The sequence below is a fragment of the Barbus barbus genome (assembly GCF_936440315.1).
Source record: "Barbus barbus genome assembly, chromosome: 4".
Taxonomy (NCBI): Eukaryota; Metazoa; Chordata; class Actinopteri; order Cypriniformes; family Cyprinidae; genus Barbus; species Barbus barbus.
Genome location: NC_136732.1, coordinates 42,438,963 through 42,453,563, shown reverse-complemented (window position 1 = coordinate 42,453,563; position 14,601 = coordinate 42,438,963). Strand labels below are relative to the sequence as shown.

The 14,601-nt window shown below is 38.8% G+C and overlaps 1 protein-coding gene across 1 annotated transcript; it reads left to right on the top strand.

The window, feature by feature from the left end:
- The first annotated feature begins 2,904 nt into the window (after positions 1 to 2,904).
- Positions 2,905 to 13,524, top strand: LOC306865544 (uncharacterized protein). The gene is made up of 3 exons (XM_079410226.1): positions 2,905 to 3,305; positions 10,261 to 10,422; positions 10,848 to 13,524. Exons 1-3 carry the CDS (start codon positions 3,221 to 3,223, stop codon positions 11,819 to 11,821), a joined length of 1,221 nt encoding a protein of 406 aa, XP_079266352.1. The 5' UTR covers positions 2,905 to 3,220; the 3' UTR covers positions 11,822 to 13,524.
- The last annotated feature ends 1,077 nt before the right edge of the window (positions 13,525 to 14,601 follow it).

The following is a 14,601-nucleotide window of genomic DNA, read 5'->3' as shown; positions in this document are numbered from 1 at the left end:
GGGACTCGGGAGGCCAGGGCGGGTCAGGGGACTCGGGAGGCCAGGGCGGATCTGGAGACTCGGGAAGCCACGGCCTATTTTTCTCGGGTCGTGTGGCCTTGGCCCTTGGCCCGGCCACACAGGCTGTGACCCTCTTACCCCCCCCAAAATTTTCTTGGGGAAGCTCCCCCCTGGGAGCCACAGAGGAGCGGGCTCTGTCGGGCGCTCTTGCAGCGCGGACTCTGTCGGGCGCTCTTGCAGCGCGGGGCTGGACGGAACCAGCGGGAACTCAGGAGGGCACGTGCGTGGAGCCGGCACTTGGGGGCGCTCGGGAAGCGCGGACACTTGGGGGCGCTCTTGCAGCGCGGGGCTGGACGGAACCAGCGGGAACTCAGGAGGGCACGTGCATGGAGCCGGCACTTGGGGGCGCTCGGGAAGCGCGGACACTTGGGGGCGCTCTTGCAGCACGGAAACTTGGGGACGCTCTTGAAGCGCAGCCACTTGGGGACGCTCTTGACGAGCTGGGCTGGACGGAACCAGCGGGAACTCAGGAGGGCACGGGCGTGGAGCCGGCACGGGAGGGCGCTCTGGAAGCGCGGACACTTGGGGGCGCTCTGGAAGCGCGGACACTTGGGGGCGCTCGGGAGGCGCGGACACTTGGGGGCGCTCGGGAGGCGCGGGGCTGGATGGAACCAGCGGAGACGAAGGAGAGCCGGACGGAACCAGCGGGAACTCAGGAGGGCTGGACGGAACCAGCGGGAACGCAGGAATCCACCTGCGAGGAGCAGGCACTGGAGGGCGCTCTGGAAGCGCGAGTTCGCGGGGGCGCTCTGGAAGCGCGAGCGGCGGCAGGCTCGGGGGAGCCGCTGACGACGGCGGGCTAGCTTCGACTCGGGCCCGGAAGTCTCCCAGACACCGGTATATCCCCAGCCTCCAGGTCAATCCAGCGGTGTCTGGGAGGTCGATGGGGGAGTGGAAACCGGCTCCGAGCCGGAACAGGTGTAGAATCGCCGCGTCATGGAGCTCCGAACTCCGCGCGAGCCCACAGAACTCCTCTGCGTACTCCACGAAGGGTAGCTCGCGGAGTATCAGGGCGCGGAGGCGGGCGGCGAACTCCATCGCCGTGGAGGGGGGGGGGGGTAAACTGGAACAAACAAAAACTTTCCTCAAAACGGAAAACAAAACGGGGGAAGGAGCACCGCTTACTTTGTGGGTCCGGTCTTCTGTCACGTTCCCTCTCGGGATACAAGGAGCGAGGAGACGTAGGAGTTCCAATAATCACATTTATTGAACACACCGTGAGACGAGGAGCTTGGGGAGAGACGAACATCAAATGACGTTAGACCGGACACAGGGGCTAGGAAACACAGGGCTTATAAACAGGGAAATCAACGAGGAAGAACAGAAACAGGTGAGGGCTAATCAAACGCAGGGCTGGGGACACATGAACTACTAATTAAACTAATCAACAGGAACGAGGATGGTCAAATAGAGACACGAGAGGAGGGGAAACACAAGACAAGGACTGACAGTATACAGCTATTTTGACTTTTTATTTTGTATTCGCTGTGCGACTTGAACGCGGCCTGTCTTTAGTGAAGTCGCGCGGAGAGCCGCTTCTGAAACGCGCCGCGGATCGGCTGGAGCGGCGGGATGGTGTAAATCAGGGGTTATATACTGCACTACAGCCTACAGCGCCATCTATTAGATTTTACTGATATTGCATATTGGAACAACTGCATCACGGACTGGATGAAAACACCCGTAGTTTGCCCACCTCTGCAGACTCTTATAATTTTTTTTTTAGATCCCTCGCGGGCCCCACAGGAGTGATAGCGGGCCACAGATGGCCCGCGGGCCGTAGTTTGGACACCCCTGAATTGATAGATTATGATTAATGTTAGACCCTTCTTAATTCATCATATATTAATCATAAATGTATACATAGTAAATAATCAAAACTGTCATATCACATGTCAAAATGTAATTTTAAAAAGAAAAAAACTTAATTATTTAGATAAAATAATAATATAAATAATAAAAAATTGTCCCATCCGGGTAACAGCTGCAGAACTGTCAAAAAAAAGAAAAAGACTAACAATAATTAATAATTCTAAATAATCAAATTTAAAATAACAATATTAATATGTTCTGTTGGAATTTTACATACTTGAGCATTTTTTAGGGGGGGGGGGGGGGGTCGTCGTGAATGGGTGTCCCTAGTCGCAGCCCACGAGTCAATAGGTGTCATTATTGTCGTACAGCCTATACACACGTCGTAGCCAAGTTTATTAGATCCATGTAGCATAGGTTTGCTCATATCGTGCAGTGTGTCTCTGGCTTAAGTTGTCAGTAACTTAATAAAACAAGGAAAACTCAAAATGTAGATTTGAATGCAGGTGGGGGAGGTACTTTATCAGAATGAAACAAAACCACTTCAATTTCTCATTGTCTTTGTTTATTTTGCATTTACATTCTTGTGACATTTTATATTACATTGCTGTTAGGACCACTTAAAAATGTTGATCTTTATTATTTAACTAATTTCTTGATGTTTGCTGATGTTTGTTTGCGTTCGTTTTTCTAACCCTAATTTTTATAAAATTGTACAAGTAAACCCCATACAGGTGAAAACACAAAACAAGTCATAGAATTATTTCCTTTGTGGTCTGTTGCCCTATATAAAAAGTTTAATTATATGGACAAATGTTTGTTAAATTAAACATTAATAAATCTATAAAAAAAGATCAAATAAAACATAAGTGTGATGCCATGTACTCACAAATTGTTTTCATTCAACAAAAAATAAATAAATATGTATTTCACCAAGAATTGAACTCTGTATGTCATTGATATGTTTTATTATTTGTATTTGAATATGTCTACACATTTCTGATTTTAGTGTGTGAACGAGACTTTTATTGTGGAGGGGGGATATGACATCATAAGGCTGTGCCACACTCCTGCTTTGTTGTGATTTGTCTGAAGAAAGATTTGTGTTTTGAGCATTTGAAGTGTTCCAAACTGTTCTGGCAATTTATGCTTCTAACCAGAACTCTTAAATTAATGTTTCATTACGGAATGTAACATTGTAATGCTTTGTGTAACATTTTTGATGTTTTTTTAGCAAATTGCATCTTCACAAGAGTAACATTTAGTTTGGATTTATTTTCCTTCTGTTGATTATCCTCATCTTGTCCAAACTCTCAGAAACACATCCACGTGACACACTATTATAAAGATGGCGTTTATTAAAGAGGAAAGTGAAGATATTAGGATTGCAGAAGTATTCAGCATCAAACATGAAGATACTGAGGAACAAACAGGTTGGTTTCTTTCTCAAAGCTCATCTGATTCTCATTCACAGTACAGCTCTACAGAAATAATTGGTATTTCTGAAGAATATCATATGATTATCCTAACTATGGCTTTTATTTGACCTGGAGTGTAGGCCAGGGGCGGTTCTAGATACATTAAAAATAAAAATATAAATCTTTTATAAGAATATAAGTGTTCACCATCACTTTTTATCTATTTAACACATCCTTGCTTATTATTACTATTATTATTATTTATTTATTTGATCAAATAAATGCAGGCTTGATGAGCGTAATACATTTATTTTAAAAATAATAATGGGTCCAAACTTTTGGCCAGTATTGTATGTACATATTAATCAAACTTTATCTAAGCTAATATTTTGTTGTTTGATGAAGATGTTGTTGTTATCATTTTGCTGTTTTATTTAATTTAATCAAGTTTCAGAATACCACTTTGGTAAGTGCTTTTATCATTTGTTCCTAGCTGGGTATTTAATCCTCCTATTTAATCAATATTGACTACAGATATTGTCATATTATTAATATCAATAATATGATATTACGTATTGCATTGTTACCTTAAATATGACACATTTACACAAATCAAGTGTAACAGAAAGACATGATCACTACTTAGCAGAAAAAAGTTTAGTTAGTTGAAACGATAAGTGTTATGTTAGAGCAGTAATCCTGTAATCATCAGCCAAATTTAGAAGATACACCTGAGATCCTTTATTTCCAGTAAAAATGTTCTAGTATGTTTGCTTTTTAACTTTGAATACAAACTTATCTGATTTTACTTTTGTAGCTGTTTTGCTAGTCAGCTCACAACGCGATGGCATTTATCGAACGCGCAAATACATTGCAATCACTCCAAAAAAAGCATGACACCTGCATTAGGAGCTGTACTTCTTTGCCTGCCTATTTAGTCTTTTGCATATGGGCGGGGCTAGGGAGGGGCTAGCAGGTTTCAAACTTTCAAATTTGCGGCAATTCGGCGTCAAGCAGTTGTTTCTTTTTAGTTTGTTTGAGTCTCTCACTTTCCTTTGCTTAAATAGCTTGTAAAAGCACTGTGCGCATTTTACTTTCACTTTTAAATCAGCAGTAATTCGGCATCAATTGCTTGAATTCAATTCAAGCAACAACAAAATATAATGTAGAACATATAACTTTTATTAACAAAGCGAATAAAAATACACCATGCTATAATATAAAATAACAAATAACTTACAAATTTTGGTAACACTTTAGAATTCTGATCCTTTGTTAATGAATAACTACACAGGAACAAGTGACTAATGCACTATTAACATTGTAGTAACTACTATTACCTAACAAGAAACTATGATTAGTGATTTAGTAAGTAATAGCGCTCAGTTGAAACTGGTAGTTCACTATTAGCTAATCAATAACTACTATTTTTATTATATATCCTGGAGAACTACTGCATACAGTTTTATAATTAATGTGAATCATGCATAATGTATAATTAATTATAAAATGAAGATCATGGTAACCCACTAGTAATGACTCAAGAATTATCAAATTCTTTTAAAGGAACTACTAACTACTTAAAAGCATCATAACTCCCTAATATTGACTGATATCATTTTAAGCTTTTGAGAGATATGTGAGGTTTTGGATAGTAATGACTCAAGTGTTACTACATCCTTCTGAAGAAACTACTAATTATTTGGATCAGTATTCTAAAGTGAAGATCACAGTAACCAACTAGTAATGATTTAAGTGTTACCAAATCTAGCAAAATGAATTACTAACCAAAACCTTACAAAAACCTCAAACGTTTACAATCACTTCAGTAATTACTAGGGAGTTATCATGATCTTCACTTTAGAATACTGATCTAAATAATTAATAATTCCTTCTGAAGAATTTGGTAATACTTGAGTCATTACTAGTGGGTTACCATGACCTTCACTTTAGAATTAATTATACATTATGTATTATTCATATTAGTTATGAACCTGTATACCGTAGTTCTTAAGAAGGTATGAAAAAATAATAGTTACTGATTAGCTAATAGTGAACTACCACATTCGACTAAGCACTATTACTTCCTAATTCATTAATCAGAGTTTCTTGTTAGTTACTAATAGTTACTAGAGTGCTAATATTGTGCTACTCGTGTTCTTGTGTAGTTATTCATTAATGATTGAACAGTATTCTAAAGTGTTATCCAAATAAATAGGTACACAAAACTGAAAATCAGTAAAGACTGAGAAACAAATAAAACGTAGAGCATTTATTAGCAAAACGATTAAGAAAGTTTGGAAGCACGGACTGCACACACCTTGATGTAAAATAATGGGGGGGGAAATGACACAGTTTAAATAAAATAAAAATCAGCAAATACTGTGGAACCAAATAAATGAGAAACGAATGTAAAAAAAAAAAAAAAAAAAAAAAAAAACTTCCAATATCACCTTAGATAAATGGCAGGTCAACAGGCTTTTCAAAATCCAAAATATTTTTAAAACAGGCGCTTTTACATTTGGTTCTAACCCTCTATAGCAGTGCTTCTCAAAGTCCGGACTCCGGTCGGGATCCGGACCCGGAGGGAATTCAATCCGGACCCGCTTCTATTTCATATTTCAAGAACACTAATTATATTTCCTACTTTGATAAACGCACGTTAAACTTGTAAATCATTTGTTTATTTATTCTTATTTTTTATGTCTTTTGGAGAAGGTCCGAAATTGCAGGCGAGATATTGAAACTTTTCCTTCATGACATTTGTTGTCATAACATCCAGTGAGCGTATGACGTTTGACGTAATCAGGCGACATTTCACCGCTAATATTTTAATTTATTTTTGTTTTGTTTTGCTATCACTTATATTATGGCAATTTGTCTTATAGCAGTGCCCAGTGTATACATTTATTTGTGGCGGCTTGTCACAATATCAAAACTGACTGCTACAAATAGATTTTCCAAAAGGCTTATACTTCGTTGAATAAACTGAGCACTGCGCGTTTCAAAAATAAAATGCTGCGCGGGTGTTTTTATATGAATGTATCTTTTAAAAGAACCGTCCGTTTTCTTCAGAAAAGCTTTGATGTCAATTTTCATTTGGTCTTTCCTGTAATGGCTGATAAAGTAGCGCTTATTTGATTACAGTCGTTACCGGGGAAACAGCTATATATCACGCTCCAACAGCGCCTCCTGCTGGCAGAGAATCAACTTGCATCTGCTAGTCTGCGGGAAACACTGGTGTCTGTCAGCAAACATAAACAAAAAAGCATGCTTCAGAACTGTTTTGAGAAGGTGCTTAAGTTTTGAGCCATGTATTATTACTATGAATTAGGCTACTACTACTACTCTTACTATCTTGTGCCCTGCAATAACCATTTATGCAAACTCTCTTTTGATATAAAGGGAAAAAAAGAGAAAATCGGCACAAAAAATCAGCATCATATATCGGCCATAGGCTGCCCTGATTTCTAAATATCGGCATTGGCCAGAGAAAAAACATTATAGGTCGACTTCTACTGCTGACACTTAAATTAATTGTGTTGCCACTTTTGCACTTGTTATTAAAGTATTTTGAATGTAAAGGGAACCTTTTTTTTAAAATGAGTGTTTATTTGTTATATGTTATGTATGTTTATTAAAAACACGTTTTGTAATAACCAATTGTTCCGGACCTTTGACACTGATGAAAATTCAGATTTGGACCTTTGAATGTAGACTTTGAGAACCCCTGCTCTATAGTCTTCTGAGGTCAGATTTGGTAGCTGAGCTGAACCATACAGTTAACCTGTTAACTTTCGCCCCCCATTGTGGGCCTCACAGGTGAAAATAACCTACCTAAATTAAAATGGTAACAGTTCGTGACAAATTGTGCTACACAAACAAATTAGGTATCTTTAGAAAGAAGACACTCTAGGCTTTACTATCCATCATCCAGAGTTGATAATGTTCAAAAAGATAAAAAGTTATAGACACTGACGTGCCTTGAAAAATATTTTTCCACACTGAATATTTTTTTATTTCATATACAAATACATGAAATAAGTCCTGGAGCAATCCAGAAAAGTAATGGATTGAAAGCCACATGTCTCATGAGTTCATATTTCAAATTTGATGACGATACTGTCACGGAATCACCTGCCTCACCAGCTGAATCAGTCTCCTACACCCGTTCTCAATCACCAGAGTACCAATCATGAACACCTGCAACCACTTACCACTACTATTCAAAAGCTCTCTCACCTCAGTCACTCGTCGGCTGGTCTCAAGGTCGCAAGCTACTCTATGCTGGTCAACGGTTCCCTGTCTGCCCATCCTTCAAGGATCTCACCCAGCCTGTGGGATCACCAGGTTACGTTCAGTGATATCTGTGCATTCTGCTTCCAGTGCCTCCTTTGTTGTCTCATCTCTGTTGGAAGCCCAACCTTGGTTATTGTTAATAAATATCCTTTGTTAACGTTATCCACCTGTCTTCCTCCTTGACCAGTCTGTGACAGAAGACCAGCCCCTTACTAAGTACTGATTAGTCTCGCTCACGAAGACTCCTATGGATCCTCAGAGTACAGCTTCACCCAAGCTCTTCACCGATCTCGTTCACGCTCTTCGGGAATCACTCCTTCCACCTCCCGTCACCACCACACCAACGACCAGTCCCATGGCCCGTCCCACAAACTTTTCTGGTGAGGCGAATTCCTGTAAGGGGTTTTTGTTGCAATGTTCCCTTTACTTTGAATTGCAACCCCAGCAATTTACGACGGAACGGGCGAAAGTGGCATTCATCATTTCTCTGCTGATGGGAAGAACCTTGCAGTGGGCAGAGGCCTTGTGGAGCGCGCAGAACCCGAGGATTAACTCGCTGAAAGACTTTGTAGTTTTGAGAATGTAATGGACATGGAGGACTATAATGCGATAAGAGCTCGCTCAAGTACCGAGGAGCTAAACCATTCAGGGCTTTATAAGTAATTAACAAGATTTTAAAATCTATACGATGTTTAATAGGGAGCCAGTGCAATGTTGACAGAACCGGGCTAATGTAGTCATACTTCCTGGTTCTAGTAAGAACTCTAGCTGCTGCATTTTGGACCATCTGGAGTTTGTTTATTAAGCATGCAGAACAACCGCCCAATAAAGCATTACAATAATCTAGCCTCGAGGTCATAGACGCATGAATTAACATTTCTGTATTTGACATTGAGAGCATAGGTCTCAGTTTAGATGTATTTTTAAGATGAAAAAAATGCAGTTTTACAAATGCTAGAAATGTGGCTGTCAAAGGAGAGATTATCAAATAGCACACCTAGGTTCCTGGCTGATGACAAATAATTTACAGAGCAGCCATCAAGTGTTAGATAGTCTTCTAGGTTATTACATGTGGGGTTTTTAGGTCCGATAATTAACACCTCTGTTTTTCCAGAATTTAGCAGTAAGAAGTTACTCGTCATGCAGTTTTTTTATATCGATTATGCATTCCATAAGTTTCTCAAATTGGTATGTTTCACCGGGCCGTGAAGAAATATAAAGCGGAGTATCATCAGCATAACAGTGAAAGCTAACACCATGTCTCCTGATAATATCTCCCAAGGGTAACATGTAAAGCGTGAAAAGTAACGGCCCTAGTACTGAGCCTTGAGGTACTCCGTACTGCACTTGTGATCGGTATGATACCTCTTCATTCACTGCTACAAATTGATGGCGGTTAGATAAGTACGATTTGAACAATGCTAATGCACTTCCACTAATGCCAACAAAGTTTTCTAGTCTATTCAAAAGAATGTTGTGGTCGATAGTGTCGAACGCAGCGCTAAGATCCAGTAGCACTAATAGAGAGATACAACCACGATCAGATGATAAGAGCAGGTCATTTGTAACTCTAATGAGAGCAGTTTCAGTACTATGATATGGTCTAAATCCTGAATGGAAATCCTCACAGATATAATTTTTCTCTAAGAAGGGCTTTCCTGTAGCTCAAATAGTAGAGCATGGCGCTAGCAACGCCAAGGTCATGGGTTCGATTCCCAGGGAAAGCAAGAGCTGATAAAAGTGTAAAACTGTAACTTGAATGCAATGTAAGTCGCTTTGGATAAAAGCGTCTGCTAAATGCATAAATGTAAATGTAAGAAGGAATATAATTGTGAGGATACTACCTTTTCTAGTATCTTTGACAGAAAAGGGAGATTCGAGATCGGTCTGTAATTAACTACATTAACTAGATCTTTGGGGTCAAGTTGTGTTTTTTTTTAATGAGAGGCTTACTAACAGCCAATTGTGTGCTTAGGCGCTCCCGTTCTCAGCACCGTCAAAACCAAAGTCCACTGTGCCGGCAAACTAAAAGTCCCGCCTTGAACACATCGGCCAAACAGAAGAAAAACTTATCGGCCGATGCCGATATATGAAAAACATCGGCCGACCACTACTCTGTATACTTGGTTGAAGTTTATGGCATTAACTATTTACTGCAGAACAAAGTGTAAGTTTTTTTGTTTTTTTCTTTGTTATTGTGTCAGAAATGTGGGATATTCATATAAAATGTTATTATATTATTAATATTTCTGTTATAGCACTTTTTACAATACAGATTGTGTCAAAGCAGCATTAACAGCTCTTTAAATCTTTAAAAATAGCCTAATAAATTCACAAAACCTTTTTCTTTTTTTTCTTTTTTTCTGGGTCTCACACGTGCTCTAGTGTAGTCATTTACCTGTAGTTGTTAATGATGATGGGTGTCATCAGATTTCTGTTTATGCTTTCATTTTTCATTCTAACTGTTATTTAGAAAAACAGAAAACAGAAATACATATAATGTGTGAATTAGCACTTATGTGAGTGCAGTGTTACTGAATGAGCATTTTGTAAATTGATGTGCTCTACATTATTACTTTTGTGTCAGCACTCTATTAATATATTGATATAATGATTTGCAGTGCCACTTTGATTTCTTGTTGATTTTGGCAAATCTGTTTCTTCCACACAGATATTCAGCTGGAATATTCCAATCAGTTTACAAGTGCAGACGAGCATCAAAGCATCAGGAAGAAATCTGTAAAGACTGAGTTTATTAAAGAGGACAGAAAGAAGATGAGAGATCCAGAACCCTGCAGAATCAAACACACTGAAGATACTGAACAACAAACAGGTTGGTGTTTATTTTTCTTTCTTTATTAATGCTGATGGTTATAATGTTTCAAGTAGTTTTAGATTTTGTTTGTTGTAATTGGAAAATTATTTAAAGATCTTAAATAATATACCTAAATCAAATAATAAGGTACACTTTCTATGAACTGGGTACTTTTTTGCAAGAGCATGATTTATGTTTAAAATTAAAGTTCTTCCTATTATGTTTTTAAAATCATAATTCGAAAATCAAGGTACCTTATTAATGGAAAGTTGCAGGGACGTGTATATAAAATGTACTAGATATATTTATAAAACTGCATTACAGTATCAAATTTTGTATAGTATATTGTCTATTTTCCGCTGTTACATCAGGGTACAATTTATGTCTTTTCACTTTTTTATGAGTTACTGAAAAAGGAACTGGATTTTTTTGTTTTATTTCAGAGTTGAATGAAGAAAATGAGGACAATGAAGAAATAAGTGAAGCTGAGGAGAAAAGTCACTTCAAAACTGGAGAAAAACTTTGGAATTGTTGTCAAAGCAAACAGATAATATTAAGGAAAACCAGAGCCAAGGAATCTTTCACCTGCACTCAGTGTGGAAAGAGACTGAAATACAGATATAGTCTTGAAGTTCACATGAGAGTTCATACGGGAGAAAAACCTTATAAGTGTTCGTGCTGTGATAAGAGATTCAGTGTGTCATCACATCTGAAAACACATGAAAGGATCCACGCTGGAGAGAAACCGCACTCATGTGATCAGTGCGGCAAAACATTTTTGTGGGCTTCAGTCCTGAAGAAACACCTGAGAGTTCATACAAAGGAGAAGCCATATTCATGTCATTTGTGTGGAAAGAGTTTTTCACAGCTACAAAGTTTGAAAAAACATAATAAAAAACACACTGGTGTGAGAGAGTACGTGTGCTTTGAGTGTGAGAAGACTTTTACTACAGCAAACTATTTAAAACTGCACCAGAGGATTCACACTGGAGAGAAACCTTACAGGTGTTCACACTGTGACAAGAGATTCAGTCAGTCATCCCATTTGAAAAGACATGAGATTGTTCACACTGGAGAAAAACCTTACAAGTGTTCTCACTGTGACAAGAGATTCAATCAGTCAATACATCTGAAAACACATGAGAGGATTCACACGGGAGAGAAACCTTACAAATGCTCACACTGCAAAAAGAGATTCGGTGATTCATCAAGTCTGAAAACACATGAGAGGATTCACACGGGAGAGAAACCTTACAAATGCTCACACTGCGAAAAGAGATTCAGTGATTCATCAAGTCTGAAAACACATGAGAGGATTCACACTGGAGAGAAACGGTATCACTGCCTTGCATGTGGGAAGCGTTTCAATGATTCAACTGCTCTACACAGACATACAAAAAACAATCACAGTAAGTAGATCATCTTCAGATCTTTCAGATCTGATGTAGCGTCCTCACCAAATGTGACACAATAATGCACCAAGCAATAAAATATCATCTGGATAAATCTGTCATAACAAGCGACATGACAAAGAAACATTATCTAAAGTTTTCAAAGTTCATCTTCATCTTCAAAACCAGCTGATTCAACTGAGATTCAGATCAACTCAAAGATGGAGTTCCTCCCCAAAGATAATGTCAAAAAGTTTAATTATTGTATGCCATTTTATTTTGTGATAGACAGTGTGCTTTCTTATGAGTTTCATAGGTTCAATTGTCTTATAATGCATATAAGTCACTTGTAGTTTGCGTATTCTCTTATGAAGAAAAGTAATAGTTTTTACAAACTGCTTTCCTGTTGTTTTTAAAAAATGACTAGTTATTCTTCCACTTGTGATGTATTTAGGAAATGCAAATGCAAGATATAATGTCATGTAGCCTTGCAATTGATAAGTCTTTGCTTCTCTTTGTACATGGTATTAAACTGGCTAGGTTATGGAAGACTGTAGATACAATTTTAAAGGTGTTATTCAGCAGATAGAATGGGAAAATCTATTATTGGGTATTGACTATGAAATTTTTACAAAAAGATTAGAAAATATTATTACTTGATTATACCTGTAAATTTAATCATAGAAAGAAAAAGAATATGGTTTCATGGATAAATGTAGACATGCTGAATTTGATGAAAGGAAGGGATCATGCATTCCTCACTTAAAACTAAAAAGCTATAGTAGATTTTTTCCTCGCTATGATAGAAAAAGCAAGAGGCAATCCTAGAATCATTTGGAATCAGTTAAAAAAAATTAACAGGACAACAAAATTAAGATAAGAAAATTCTGGAACTTAAAGTAAAGTGGAAATCAATAAACAATCCAGATGAGGTGGTAGAGACTGTTAATCATTTTGTTGATTCTGTAGAAACTATTACTTGTTGTTTTCCGCCTGTGTTGCAGTCCTGTTCACCCTGCTCCAAGCGGGATTCGAACCGTGGCCATGGCCATGGCCTTTAGCGTCAGTTGCTAGAGCCACACTTGAGATCGGGGAGTGAGGTTTAACCTGCACAGCACTTACCAACTGGCCTCTGGTACACTCACCCGCTAAACCTCACTCCCTACTGCCCCACTCCAAGAGGGATTCGAACTGCGGTCTCCAGTGTGGTAGGTGGGCGCTCTAACAATGAGGCTAGATGCCACTGCCTCTAGCATCAGTCACTAGAGCACCACTTGAGATCGGGGAGTGAGGTTTAACCTGCACAGCACTTACCCGCTGGCCTCTACTACACTTGCGTATGCTAATGTCTGTCCAGTTACAACAGCGGAGCCTGTTTTTAGAATAAGGCCTGTTAGTGATTCTGATATTATGAGAACAATTACATCTCTTAAATCATCTAGAGCAAAATATAAATATGGCATGGATGTTGTTATGCTCAAAGAGTCTAGTTTGACCCTAATTAAACCTATTACTAAAGTTATTAATCTAAAGTGTTTGGAAGTTTCAATAGACTACCGTATGATTGTATTGTGTAATTATTACATTTTTTAGAATGCATTTTTAATGAAATTTTCTTTAGGGTGACTTGTAACATCTTGTCCAGGGCCTACGGATGAGAAATAGGCTTTGGCTAATTCTGGTACATTTACAGGAATGTTTTATTAATGTACAATGTCCCTGTCAAACTAAATAAAAATAATAATAATAAAAAAGTAGCTTATCAGTGTTGACTGTCAAGTTGATGTAGATATGGCAGAAATGTAAAAATCAGTTAATGATGTAATCGAACAGATGATGAACATTATTAACAGCAATGATTAAATGTTGCAATCAAACTTAATGCAAATTTTGGTAGTTATGTTGTTTAAGGATTGGCATCATCTCTTCTCAGGTGTTCTGGATCCAGAAAGAAGCTTGTGAAATTGCTAGTTACCACGGCATGCAAATTCCGATGTAGCGTGATAGAAGACTAGTTAGGTATGCAGGAGCTAAACCATTAAGGGACTTTTAAGCAAGTTTGCAATTGTAGCTCCACTTTTTTATTGAATCTTTACCTTACTTTCACTCTCTGTTGTTTAAAGTGATAATATATAACTTAATTCTCACCATATTTCTGGTATTGTCTATCAAACTAATCTAACTAATTTGATCGTTCACTTTTTAAAACCGTGAGTGCTGGTTAGCTTGTTACTCGCGGTTTAATTCGTGCCTATTATTGTTTTCATTACTCTCTCGCTCCGTTTTTCAAGAGTTCATCAAACAACAGTGGTAAGTGGTAAGTTAAGTTGGTATCATTCATCAATCACGGTGAGTAATGGCTTCTTCTCCTGCTATTGTTGTTGGCACTTCATGTCACATGTACAGTTCATCTCTCTCTGTCGGCGACAAGGGATTCACATGTGATAAATGCAGGGAAATAGTTAGGCTGACAGAGAAGGTTTCAGAATTAGAGACACGCATCCAAACTTTAGTTGAGGATAGTAAGAATGTGAGGGCTGTAGATACTGCTTTGGATGCGACTAGCTCAGGGAGTCCTGTACATTGTTTGGTTCCGGTTGAGCCCGTGCAGCAGGGCAGCTGGGTGACTGTGAGGCGGCCTAGTCGCGGGTCAAAACACCACTCTTCTGCTCGGATCAGAACATCAAACAGGTTCTCCCCACTCAGTGAAGCACCCACTGAGAAACCTGATGAAAGTGCTCTAGTTATTGGCGATTCTATTGTACGGAACGTGAAAATAGAGACACCAGACACCATTGTCCATTGT

Excerpts from the sequence above, each read along its gene's own strand:
- LOC306865544 (XM_079410226.1), top strand. The coding sequence starts at position 3,221 with ATGGCGTTTATTAAAGAGGAAAGTGAAGATATTAGGATTGCAGAAGTA. Across the intron at positions 3,306-10,260 it reads AGATACTGAGGAACAAACAG|ATATTCAGCTGGAATATTCC; the intron begins GTTGGTTTCTTT and ends TCTTCCACACAG. Across the intron at positions 10,423-10,847 it reads AGATACTGAACAACAAACAG|AGTTGAATGAAGAAAATGAG; the intron begins GTTGGTGTTTAT and ends GTTTTATTTCAG.